At 35.6% G+C, this 14,278-nt stretch overlaps 1 protein-coding gene across 1 annotated transcript in view; it reads left to right on the top strand.

The window, feature by feature from the left end:
* Positions 1–13,518, top strand: part of si:dkey-112m2.1 (transmembrane protein 132C) — a 159,953-nt gene extending 146,435 nt beyond the window's left edge. The window contains exons 8-10 of the mRNA XM_044144717.1: positions 2,326–2,635; positions 9,566–9,757; positions 10,174–13,518. Coding sequence (XP_044000652.1) covers positions 2,326–2,635; positions 9,566–9,757; positions 10,174–11,247 — 1,576 coding nt within the window. The 3' untranslated portion in view covers positions 11,248–13,518. The remainder of the gene's footprint in view (positions 1–2,325; positions 2,636–9,565; positions 9,758–10,173) is intronic.
* The last annotated feature ends 760 nt before the right edge of the window (positions 13,519–14,278 follow it).

Raw genomic sequence — 14,278 nt, 5'->3', positions numbered from 1 at the left:
TTTTGTCTTTATATGTAGACCTTTAGCATGAATGACATTTTTCCAATGACTGTTTATGCCGAGTTAAGCAGTTTTGTAATGCAGCATTTTCTCGCTCATCAGCCAGTAAGCAACAATGCTGATGCTCATTTTCAGAAGTGAGCTCATATAAGCCAATAGTTCAGTCTGGTTGTTGTTGTTTATATTGATTGAATTTTGAGCAAGCTAAGCATATATTAAAACCATCTGCAAAGATCCTAAATATTGCCAAATCTAGAGCACAGCATTGAAGCGAAAATATACTTTATACTATACTAACAAGTGGAAACATTTACAGATATAATTTAGGTCCTTTTTTGAAATTCATACACTCTGAGGGGTCTCACAGTTACATAAAGGAACACTTCATAAAGAATGTATAGTTTTGTAATTGAAAGAATGTTTATAAGACAAGTAAAGGAGAGAGTAACAATTCAATTACCAACATTGTCTGTCCATTCCAGCCCAGAAAAAGCTCATCCATTTACACCTAAGTTAAAAAGGCCCCTCATTAAAGTCTAATACCTTGGCTGATGTGTCACTTAGTGTTAAAAACAGGCTCTGACCCCCATGTTTCTGCTGTCAGCCACTAATGTCACCTCTATGTGGACTGCTGTCCCCTCAACTCAAGTGAAGGAAAGGGGGGGAGGGATACGGTAAAGACAGGTTAGGAAGTAAGCCAAGCCACTGGGCCACAACATGTTAACCTGTCAGCACGTTTTCTGCCTGACAAGCCATGCCTCATTAAACCTAATAGAAACTGTCACGGTCATTCCCCCTGGCCACCTGACCAGCATGGAAGCAAATAAAGCTTGGAGCATATAGAATAAAAGGTGCAGGACAGAAGTGAACAAGGAGAAGTGGAGAAATTAAGCAAATTTTGGGTAAAATCTGAGAGTCACATCTGAAAATTGAGAAATAACACTATGGAAGACAATAACAACATTAGATTACAGATAAAGTTGTTTGAAATAAAGTTAGAATATGGGGCATCTATATTCCTGTAAAAATTATCAGACCCCCTATAGATTTCTTCAGTTTTCGCATATTTCTAACATATAAAAATAATCGTGCAACAAAGAAATGTTGAGAGCTAGCAAAATAACCTGACATAATACAAAATGTTATTTTTAAACAACCTGACCGTATATGAAAAGTTAATGTCACTTAAAAAGAGACTGTTCAACCCGGCGGATTCCCATTAGACTGTGGATGTTTCGTTTCTGAAATGTTGTGAGTCCTACGGCAAATCTAGGAGGACAAAACTATGTGTTTCACCAGTCCTTAAAAAAACAAGAAGGATTTTGTTTTACATGTGTAGTTTCTTTACATTGGTGCATGATGTGTTGCTTCTAGAGTTATTTTAAAGTTATTCGTGTTTTTCAGGCAGCTGATATTTAAAATTCTTTATTCAGCAGTAATTTAGTAGGGTTAATTGCAATTAGATCAAGAATAATCACAATTAAACATTTAATAAGTGGGGTGATTAATTGTTCATATAGAGCCAGGTTTGTTTGAATAGTTTGTTACCCTTAATGAATGAAATTGGCATTTGAAAGCTTCTCTTTGTCTGAAATTAAAATGAGTTAATTATTCTAAAATGCTTAAAACTGATGACAAAGCAAATATGGCTGATATTTTTAATGGCTCAAATAATGTTTGATGTTTATAACATTAGCAGTGAAACAATACTAAATGCACAACTCAACCAAATGGACATTTGCAGGAAAAATGTGTGCCCTCTAGTCATTTTAAGCATTTTTATTTTTCTTACCTAGCTCCTTTCCTACATGGAATGGTTATGTTTTAATGTGAAAAGGGATAATTTAACTTACATCAAAAGTAAGGTGTACCTTAAATCTGTTCCAAAATTCATTTGTAGGTTTTTGAAAGTGCTTTCAGTGGAGGAATTTTAATTTGCTACAACACATGCTTTCTGAGATGGCTGTATCTGCAAAGCATTTGCCGAGGGCCAAATAAATGGCAGACATACTGAGAAATATCAGTTGCCCTTTTAAAGAAAATGAAAAAGAAAGCTAGGCAGCAGTTTTCCTCTGCAAGTAGATTTTAATAGATTTAAAAAAAAAAAACTCTGCCAGAGTAGTTTTTGAAAAGCCAGGCAAGCATGCAGAAAAACATGATTTGCAAGCATCCAGTCGATCAGCTTTTTAAAGGACATCTTTAGCTATGCAAATCCTCTGCTTTATAACTCAGAATCAATTTGAAATATATTAATGGTGTCTAACATTCATCTGCTTAACTAATTAACTAATAAATTAAATCCATTTCTCTTATTTTGCCACATAGATACGAGAGAGTCACCGATGACAACGATGGTGCCTATGGACAAGAAGAGAGGACAGAGAATGCTTGTGTAGCCCAGTACCAGAGCACCTCTCTGCATGTCCTCACACAGTTTGTTACAGATGCAGGGGAATTTAGAGGAGCCATGGAAGAGGGCAGACCGGGTCAGCAGAACTTCCTTCTGGGTACAGACTGGCATGTGGATGTCACGCAGCTTGTCCAGGAGTCTCTAAGGGTGCAGGACCCAATGATTGCTGAGCTCCTGGAGAGTCAAGTGCTAATTGGACTGAGTTCTGGAACCACCAAACTGCAGGTAGTGTGAGAAATAGTTTCATGTTGATGTTATTATTGGGGGTGATCCAGTTTGTAAAATAATACATGAGCTTTGTTAAACAAGAACAAGATGAGATATTTTAGCAATACTAATACATCCACTCTGAATTTTCCTGTGAAAAATCTCCTGTACTCCAAACTCTGTTGTCAAGACAAGCTTAATGCATAACGTTTTTGCTTAGCATTTCAGATGTATTTATTTATAGTAGGAAACCAAGTCTTTAAAATTTTGAAAAAATCTGCCAGCCTCCCATCAATTTGGTCTTCAATATGTAGGCTTGTGTCTATTCACCATAATTACTTACCATGGGATACAAAGCTGCTTCACCAAGTTTAGATCACTTTTAACTTCTAAACTTTTGTGTGTTCAATATAAATTCTTGCATGAATAAAAGCAAGTTGGAATGCAGTTAAACACTTTCTGTACTGAGAAATCCATATACTACACAATTTAAATTATTAGTGAAAACAAATGTACATAATTCTTTAGTCACACATCCTGAAGACTTAGCACTTGATATGATTTGATCAGTCTGTGTGTTGTGTTTTTACTATTTTCTTTTTTGGGTGGGAACATGGGGCTGCACAGTGGGGCAGTTGGTAGAGCTGTTGCCTTGCAGCAAGAAGGTCCTGGGTTCGATTCCCGGCCCGGGGTCTTTCTGCATGGAGTTTGCATGTTCTCCCTGTGCATGCGTGGGTTCTCTCCGGGTTCTCCGGCTTCCTCCCACAGTCCAAAAAAATGACTGTCAGGTTAATTGGGCTCTCTAAATTCTCCCTAGGTGTGAGTGTGTGTGTGATTGGTTGTGTGTCCTGTCTGTTTTCTGTGTTGCCCTGCGACAGACTCGCGACCTGTCCAGGGTGAACCCCGCCTCTCGCCCGGAACAATAGCTGGGGATAGGCACCAGCAACCCTCCCGACCCCATTAGGGACAAAGGGTGATTAGAAAATGGATGAATGGATGGGTGGGAGCATGCATGCTTGTTCCACCATCAACTATGTATCGTTGCTGTTAATTTGTTGCAGAAATGGATTCCCATCAAAAATGTATATTTTACATACATATATATTTATATGTATTTTTATATTTTTATTTTATGTGTACTATATTTTGGCATCAACAAATGATAATTTTCTTGCTTTGGCCAAGATGTTTTACAGCTTGACCCCAACATTTTCATTTCACAACACCAACCTGAAACTTTTCATACTTAACAAAGTAGTAGCTGGTGTAAAACAAATATTGCTGTCCCATTATTATTTTGTCCTTTACCTCTCATTGCCACTATCAAGAACTTTAAATCTTTGACCTTATAAACTCTTTTTATGTTTGAACTGCATATCTTAAAATCAATACACTAACTTTAGCACAGTGTTTTCCAATCTTGTTCTTTGAAAACACTGCTATGTACCTGTGCACACTCTCATACATGCACAAAAACAAAAACAACAGTTTCCAACACTTTATTACCAGCACTTTCCAAAACTATCAGTGACACTCCTTTTATGAAAAACAGTCACCTTGAGGTCTAGACAGGAATGAGATGTTAGATGTGATGTTCATGTCAGCCTTTTACGGGCTTTTGTTCTTTACTGCTGTGTAGAAGGCTGTCTGCAACATGAACATTGTCCTGAATAGCAGAGATTGTTAAAGATCACATTTATTCTGCCTGAACACAATAACAAGTCTTCTGATTATCAGAAACGTTTTATATGAGGACTCATGAAAAATCGTACATGACTCTGATTGAAGTTGAAGGTGAGCAAGTTTGTGACCTTAGCTGAGTTATATGTTGGAGTTGGAAGTATAGTGTCTTAAATTTATGATTATTTATTCATCAGCACTTGTAAAACAACCTTTAAGGGAATATTGTAGAGTGTTTGTGTGTTCTACAAATGATAGTTTTTAATTTAAAAGAAAATAAATTTATTCAAAAGTGAATTTTTGGCAAAAATCACAAGTGATCTTTGTATACTTCATTTTTGCAGAGGATAGTTGCTTATTTAATCATATACTTTAATTTAAGAAGGTTTTGTTTATTATCTGCTGATTCCATTCAATTAGTTTTTTTTGCCACTTCTTGTAGCTTGAATGTCCCTGGTCTATAAAATCCTAAAAGAACAGTACCAAGAACAACAACTTAAACAATAGTTTGAAAACGGGTGGAAAGGGGAAAGCATTTTACCTTTTTCAGAATGTGAAAGTGCATCTTTTTTCAAATCTAAAATATTACATATTTATATGATTTTAAAAAGTTATAAGATGCAATCCAGTCTGCACCAGAATTTAACATAATTTTAATTTATCCGCAGATGTTCAATAACAAGACAAATTTTACAATGTCATTAAGTATTTTTCCAAAATTAAAACAAAATGGAAAAGCTGTTAATGAAGAAATAAGTATGCTTTCCTGTTTCTTACAATTTTATAGACCTAGTAGCACTCAAGCACTGCTAATCAAATGGGCTTGATTAAATGATCCATAAATGAAAGTGCTTCTATAGAGACAGCAGTTTAGGCATTTTGCTGCTCTTGTGAGTGCAGGTGAGTAATACAATATCAAAGTGGACACATCCCTAGTTACCTCAAGAAAGCAGTCATTGTTGTCCATTAATTGTAGATGGATTATCAAACCATAAATCAATCATTCTACAGAGAGACAGATAATTTACATGTAGAAATGATTTAAGACATTCCCCAGTCTTTCTTGGGATGGACGTCTCAATAAATCTACCTCAGGGTCAGTGCTAAAGAACATTGCTAAAAACTTGAACATTACAACTCAGGTAAAATGTTTGACTTAAAGGTTTGTAGCAATGCAATTAGGGCAAGGTTGAGCAAGTCTTTATCTAGATATAGATTTATGTTATGTACTAATTTACTGTATGAAAGCATGCAGTTGAAACAGGTATGACTTTTTTCCATGACTTGCTAAAAGATTAGCCTTGATCTCACAGAATTTATTTAGCAGTTGTTTATAGTTTGATCATAATATAGTTTGCATAATATCCAGGGATATTATGCAACATAATTTTCTCTTTTTCTCAGACAAAGAGAAAAAAAAAAATATATATATATACATGTAAAAGAAAAATCCAATCAAAGGACAATAAGCATAATAGAATCATAATAAAGAGAAGTGGAAAGACAAAAATAAATTCTTATGAGTAAAGACACTTATAAGAGTCATACAATACTATTGTTTTAGTGACAAAAATCATAAAATAAATCCAAATAACTCCATGAAGTAAATAACAAATTTGAAGCCGAAAAGGAACAAGCCTGAAAAACATCCAGATTGATTCCAGTGAGGCATAAACACTTAAACCTATCAAGTTTACACCTGCGCCATGTCTCATTCTATCAGTTTTTATCACGTAGCTCGGTGCACACCAACACACACACACGCACACACCCCTCCTAAAACACAGGAACACACACACACCAAAGATTCACAAACAATCACAGTTCTATTTATTTAATGATAGAATCAAGGTCTTGCTCAGGAGACTACAGACGTCACTCTCACACCATAAATCACATAAATCAACGCCGGCTTCACATTTACAAGACAACACAACAAGAGGAATACATCGCTGGAACACAGGCCATAAAATTCCACCTCTGCTGCAGGGGATTTCCTGATTTCTAAAAATCCATGTTCTTATTTTTCTATTTGCATTTCTATTTTATTGTGCACAATTAAACTAAGTTGTGTAAAAGCACCTTTAAATATGTATATAATGTGTATATATACATATATATATATATATATATATATATATATATATATATATATATATATATATATATATGTATATAATGTGTATATATATACATTATATCAAAAGAGTCCTTTTGATATAAAAGTGCATTATATATTATATTATCTCAAACACTTAAAACACTCTAGTTTTAAGTTTGTAGTTTTATTTGGATTCAATGAAGATTCACAGTTTCAAATGCACTTTGACTTGTAAACTGTTGATCCTGTGCACTGAATTTTTAATTTAGTCAATATTTTACTCTGCTGAAAGTTTTATTGTGTTACAAAAAGGAAGAATGAATCCATTTAAGGAGTCTTTGACAGGTTATGGATGGGACACTTGCATGCATAACGTATTGTGCTGATAACCTTTGCAGGCGTCAGTGTGTGAGTCAGATACACGTGGTTTGGGTAATAATAGGTTCCTTGTTATATTGTTGGTTGCTAGGTCTAAAAAAGGATTTTCAGGGGTTTTGAAAATCCCCTGAAAATCCTTGCGTAGTGGAGCTTCCTTGATCTATACAGAAATGTTATAAGACATAAATTTGACAGGTCTGAATAGGAAAAGGTGAGGCTGGGAAGGTTCTTTAATTGCTCTCTCGGGACAAAATGAATAAATCTGTAAACTTGAAAACTGATTTTAGAGGAAGGGTCTTGACACACCTGAAAGTCTTATGGGGAAATTTCACAATTATGGATGTAGGTGAAAGGCAGAATCCACTGTTTCTGTGATGGTATGGAGGTGAGACATGGCTCTGGACGAGAAGTAATCTGACTGCTATGAGTACTATTACAGAATCTTGGAAAAGAGCCTCGACATGTCGGGATATAAGCACTGGAAAGTCTGGACAGCTGTTAGTTGGTACTCAGATGTTAGGTGGAAGAAATGATGATCCTTTTGGAGAAATAGAGCATCAGCAGAGTTCTCTCTGAGGTGTCAGGCCTTTTTACAGATTGTGTTGAAAGATACTCGGAGTGTTGTCTATTAATAGGTACATTACACACCCCTTTATTCTCTTTTACAGTGGCTAAAGAATCACTTTAAGAGTTCAAGTATGCATCTGATGTTTAGGTAACAACAAATAAACATGAGTTTTTACTTTATATACCTCATAGGAGCAGCATTATATATAAACATAAAATTGCAAGTTCTGTTAATAAGATTCATAACATTGGGGTGTTAGATTATTCTTTTGCTAAAGAACCAGTGAATAATGACGGAAACCAAAGCAGAACGTGTTTTTTACTTTATTGCAGTTTTAGGTTTTGTCTGTCTCATCATATGCATTTCTCACAAAGCTTTTGTGTCCCCACAAATCATAACCAATTGCTTAGATATTTTCAAATGCATATACAGTTCCGAGACCACAGTGTTTGCTTTTGACAATTCAAGGGTATTCATCCATTCACTTTGACTGTGTGAGAAACAAAAAGGGAAAATACAAAAGTAGGAAAACGGGGTATTGGGTCTGGACAAATGAGGCAGTGATCGGTGCTGACAGTTCATTATGGCTGGTAAATGCTGCACTGTGGGGGAGGCTGCAGGAAATACTGAAGCCCTAATTGGAGCGGATGGAAGAGATTCTCATCTCAAAACAATATCACAGCTATTTACATGCTTACACCTCTGGCTACTCTGAAAGTTGGGGCATTCCTTCTGAAGGTGTGGATTAGAATGCAGTTTTGTTGTGGGCTTGGGGTATTTGTTCTTTTTTCTTTTTTTCCCCATTTTTTCACAAGTATGTGCCTTTTTTTTATCAGAACCAAACGTATACTGTGTGCACAATTATTGAAGAAGTCTTATGTTTGTTAACCACCAATCACAGTGCTTTTGGTCAACCTAAAACCTCAAATATGAATGCTCAAGAAAGAACGTGCCGCATCTTTTTTTTATTTTCATCTGGTTTATTGAAAATCATGAACAACTCAGAATTTTCCAATAAGCATTTCTGCCATAAAATCAGTGACCCAAACACCCACCCCTTTTTCAATAACAGTGAAAGACTTATGGGAAAAGCCTTCTGTCAGTTTCCTTATACCACAAGTTCTCACCTGGGTTCAGGGGACCATGCCATAAGTTAGCTATCCAGCCGTGGACCCATCCATCTAGTCTGTCAAAAGTCACTCCCACTTTATCAGTCCAGAAAACCTTTGAAAAATCTGTCTTCAGATATTTCTTGGCCCAATGTAGACGCTTCAGTATGTCTTTCTTGTTGGTCCGGTTTCAGTTTTCTTTACCTTGGCCAGCTCTAAACATTGTGTACTTTTATGTTCACCAGGCAGGTTGTAGTTGTGGATTATGACAGAACTGGAAGATAATGAGCTCCTGGTACCTTCACTCTTGATTCTTCTCAAATTCTTGGCAGTTAATTTGCAGCTTTTTCTCAACACATTTCTTGTGACCTTGTTGGCATTTTGCAACAAAATGTTTGATGGTTCTGTACCATCATTCCCTAATATCTTAGCAATTTCAAGAGTCCTGCATCTCGCTAAGACAGTTTTGGTCATTTTTGTCTCTTCAGAGTCAGCTAAATCTCTTTTTTAGCCTATTTTTACCTAAAGGAAAAAAGTTGACTAATAATTATTTACACCTTGATATAGGATGTTGACATCAGTAGGACACACAGTTCCTCATTATACAGATACAGATCACCTGCTATGCTTAAATCCATTAAACTTTCAAGTGTTTCAGTTTGTGGTTAAAAATATACCTAAAAATAATATGGTCAAAATACCTTTTTTCCCTAATAATTGTGTGTTTTAGTGTGGATGCTGCAAGTTAAGCTGAATTAGAATCTAGAAGAATGTCTTGTTACTGTAATATTACATATTACAATATGTTTGACGGTTTCATATACCATCAAACATATTGAAAATAATGCATCAACTACTCCACATTTATGTGAAAAGTTCAAATGAGAAGAATACCTTTTGCAGCCACTGTATGCAATTTTAGAAAATGTGATGTGCTGGGTTTTTAGTAAAACATGGTGCTGCATGATGTTATAGGCAAGTAAAAATCTTCAAAATTTGTTTCTTAATTTATATGCAGTACAATAGTAAAATAGATTTTTGAAATTGTTGGCTTGCAAACTATCAGAAAAATAAGAAATTAGTTTTAAAAACATTTATTTTGCCTGCTATAGGTTTTGTCCCCTCTGACGTCATCAATCCTGGCTGAGAGGAGCATCAGGGTAGTGGATGATAAAGTCAGTGTGACAGAGCTTGGGGTCCAGTTGGTTTCTGGACTCTCTTTGTCCCTGCAACTGAGCCCTGGAAGCAACAGAGCGATTGTTGCTACTGCAAGCACACAGGAAGTCATAGAATCACTGACGCAGGTAAGATTCTATCCAAAGAACATGTTCTTTTAATTTGTCATGATGTGTCATTAGTGTTAAAAGTATTAGGCCCTTGTATTACCAGGTATAAAAAATAGATTTTGTAAATTATATTTTTATAACTACTTCAGGACTGGATCATAATTACTGTTGGTTAATTTTCTCTTAGAATATTTCTCATGTAATAAAGTTTTCTTCATGTTGTTTGAAATTTAGGGAACAGTCATGACCCATGAGAGTCGTTCAGCCTTTTTACCATAATTAAAACCCACTACTGCTTCCCTTGAGCCTCTGGTTTATTTTGGTCCTCATTTGAGGGGAATCTGTAGATTTCTATTTGTGTTTTTGTTGTTAATTTCCACACTACTGGTGTCACACCAATTTAAATTTGCTATGTTCTGTGTTTGTTTTCACAGGAATCCCTCATCAGTGCCTGGCTTCAGTTCAGTGATGGATCTATGACTCCTCTGGACAACTACAACCCTGCCCATTTTATCCTGGCAGCCACATCTCTGGATGAGCAGGTGGTAGTTGTGCAGCAGAGTGCAAAGTGGAAGTGGCCTCTCATTGCTGCCAAAGGTGAAGGCCAAGGTTTGCTTGTGCGTGTTGAGATGAGTCCAGCAGAAGTGTGTCAGAAGTCCAAACGACGCTCTGCTTTAGCCACAGGAATGGTGAATGTACAGGTAAGGTTTGGTCAGTCAGAAGAGCAGTACAGGCAGCCAGGAGACAAAAGGACACGTCCGGATCCTCCATATTATGGTGGATCTATCTCTGACATGGACACTGGATTAATAAATCGTGCAGCCACAACTATTAGAGGCCAAGTTCCAGTGAGACCTAATGGGGGTCGCTTATCATCAGACAGTGGGAACAGAAACTTAAATGACTTCTCTGAATACCCAGAGCTGCCTCGGAGTCGCAGTACCGATGATGACTCATTGCCATCACGACGTGGCCTGACAGACTTGGAGATTGGCATGTATGCACTGCTGGGAGTCTTCTGCTTGGCCATCCTTGTTTTTCTCATCAATTGCATCTCTTATACATATAAGTACCGAAGTAAACACCTATCTCTAGAGGCCACAGAGACTATGCCCCATGCCCATGACTGGGTTTGGCTTGGCCAAGAGGAGGGGCTTTGTCTGCAGCAACAGCAGCATGAAGAATTGACTGGCACCTTGGAGGAAGGTAGTCAGCTTTTAAATGGCGGTATCCAGCGCAGTATTACGGATGGTGGCGGAGGTAGCTCAAGTGGAAGAGATCTGAGAAATGAATCAATTAACTCACCGACCACCAAGAGGAAGAGAGTGAAGTTCTCCACTTTTTCTAATGTAAAGTCTAGCAATGGATGTCCAGTGCTTAGCCCATTGCCACTGGTGCAGACCAGTGATATAAAATGGGTTTGTCCAGACATTGAGCTTGGGGACTCAAAGGATCTTAGGAACTACATGGAAAAGCTTAATGAGAATGCAATTAAGAACACACCATAAGAGGTTCTGGGTGTTTCCATTGAACTAAAAGAGAAACTCACCTGAATGCCTTCATCATAAGGAGGAAGAGAATGGAAAAATATATATGAAAGAGTGAAAAACCAATCTGATGGCTGTAGATTAACTAAAGACCTCACCTTGAAAACCGAGTAGATGACTCTGTTACTTTTGATTCTATAACAGTTCTCAGACATGGTCAAGCAACAATTTCCAAGACTTGAATTTCCACAAAACAGCATAGCTAAAAGGTTCAAAAGTGAAAATTGTATTGTTGCTTAAATGTATGTTTTTTGTCTTCTACCAAGCTCAATATTTCTCTTTTGATTTTACTTCTTGTTTTTCTTTAAATCATGTTTTACTGTTCTAAATGGGGTAATATTATTTCAAAATATATGTTTCTCTTATTTTCTAAAGTTATTGTCGGTCCTTTGCTATGAGTTCGCAATTATAGAGACTATGGATCAACAATCTAAAGCATTTTGTACTGTATATAATTGCAGAGTTTAATTTAGAGTTACTATATGTATGGTGACATTTTGTAAAGTGCTGTTTGATTTGGTTTTACTTTTGTTTAATCTCCAAAAGTCAGATCCATGCATGATGTTATTTATGAGGAGCCATGTGTGTCTGATCTGAAATTATGTAGATAACTAATACTGTTACACTTGGAGACAATTTAGTACTATATTATTAAATTCCCTTATCATGGTTAAGTTCTGGACTTGTATGTTTATATTAATTTAATTCTCTTTCTTGGGCCTCATATTTTCTATGTTTGTGTTTTTCTTGGTGATCACACTCTCTGAATATACAAAAGTGCTTTACTGTTGAATTTGAGTGTCATCTTATTACAATTTGAGAAGTTCTGCAGAGGAAAAACTGTGATTCCTACCAAAACAACAAAAAGACAATCGCGTGCAACGCACCACAAATTTATGGACGCTTTCTGGTAAAAATGTGTTAAAAGCTTTAAGCCAAAGCTTTGGAGACTTTTTTACCTCATGGTACCAATTTCCTCTTTGAGTATGGTGGCAAGATAAACTTCGATCCTTGTTTATCTTAATTGCCCTTGTTTTGAAACTATTTTTGCTCAAATTGTGGATATAGGCAAGTTTAAAGTAGCAATGTAATTAAACCTATTTCCTGACCTATTTTGTGGGGATCAAATGGACTAAAGCTGGGGACACAGTACAAGATTTTTCACCCGATTTTACCCTCAATTATTAGGTGGGGGAAATCTACTCTGTACCAAGTCAACAAGGTAAGTTGGCATAAAAACCATCTAGCCCAAGAAATGATAAAGACTGGAGTCTACAAGTGTGAGGGTGGAGCCAATCCAACCCCAGTCATTGTCAAAAACATGTTTGAATTTTTCTGGACACACTTAACCTATCCAAATACTAAAGTGTGTTACCAATAGCCAATGAAAATGACAAACTGGGAACAAATGCTGTTTAAAAAAAAAAAAAACACTTTATTTGTAACTCTACCACAACAACATTATGTAGGTACATGCTCTGGTCACAATGCAAACTTTCAACTAGCAAATTACAATTATGTAATAATAAAAAGAAAAAGAACACAAAGATGCTTAGATATTCAATAAGAAAACAGTAAATAGTAATCCAATTAAAATAAACCAAACGGTTCACATTATTACACATAAAGGTAATGGAGCTTAATATAATGAACTGACATTTTTGAATGATAAAACCAATTTATTATTCACTGTTAATGTTTATTTGTATGATCCATCCAAACATTTTATTGTTATCTGCAAAGAACTAACATTTTTTGATGAAAGCTAGCATTGGTTGTGAATCCAAGACCTACAAACTCACAACCTCAAATACCAGATCTTTATAAATTCAGAAAGGCCCATTTGTGTAAAATGGATTCACTTTGAACTGATAAAGTGTTATTTGTTAACATTTTTTTCTGTCATGCTATAGCTAGATTTTAATTGTGCTTCTAAATATTTTTTATCATTTTCAATTTCTTTTTTTTCTTTTTTATTATTTTAATTATTTCGGTTTGTTATTTTCCGATTTTATTTCTTAGTTTGTTTATTGTTTTTTTTTTCTCTTACATTTCATGTGCCCTCTGCCCCAATGAATAAAAGTACTCATTTTAACAGCTTTTCAAAAGGTCTTCTTTATTTTAAGTGTGAGACTGTTATTACAACCTTTACACATCTTTTGTAGGGGATGCAACAAGTATTGTGAAACTCAATGTTCTCATAATGCTCCATAGTATTTTGTCTGAGTTAATATCTAGACTTTCACGTCCAACTAAATTGTATCCAGAAAAACTGTCATTGGAATGAAAAATGTTTTAAACTTTGAAATTCATAAATTTGTGATCCCTTTTCTGGTACAGCTATTTTATTCTGGTTCATTCTTTTCTACTGTGTCTTTTTTTGTCTTTTTGAGAATTTGCTGCTTGATTAATTAAATATGATGGCAATTCTTGCTCTTTTGTGTGATTTGATAATCCGATCTCAGCCTACCAATTATTATTTTATGTAGATGATTCATTAGTATCAGTTGCCACCATTATTATCTTTTACTGTCGCTGACAGCTGAAAGTGAGAACCTGGTTCACACTGGATTGGAAACAATCTAGGTAAAAAATTAACTTTTAATTTTGAGGCCATAACTCTTAGCTGGAAAACACAACATTTCTATTTTGTGTTGGAAAATACTTTGTTTTAGCACCTTGAAGAAAGATCTGCATTTTATCACCTCCAAGAATCATTAGATACTGTTCCCATGTGTCAGGCTATGTTTATTTAAGAAAAAAATAAAAGTTATGTTGTAATGTAAAAATAGAAAATGGTGAATTTTGTCCCCTCTTTCAAGATTGAGAGATAGGAATCCAAATATTTGGGAATTTATGCTGATATTTCTATGTTTTTATTTAGCTGAACGAGAAGTGTTGTCTTCCTTTGTGGGCTGAAAAATATGTTTTGTGCATCGGTGAGAAAAAGCAAAACCTTTTTTTGAAAGCATGCCTTAAAATATACAAAGCA

This window comes from Gambusia affinis, linkage group LG17 (genome assembly GCF_019740435.1).
Source record: "Gambusia affinis linkage group LG17, SWU_Gaff_1.0, whole genome shotgun sequence".
Lineage (NCBI taxonomy): Eukaryota > Metazoa > Chordata > Actinopteri > Cyprinodontiformes > Poeciliidae > Gambusia > Gambusia affinis.
The sequence above is the reverse complement of the archived record's forward strand: the minus strand, read 5'-3'. Positions and strand labels throughout refer to the sequence as shown.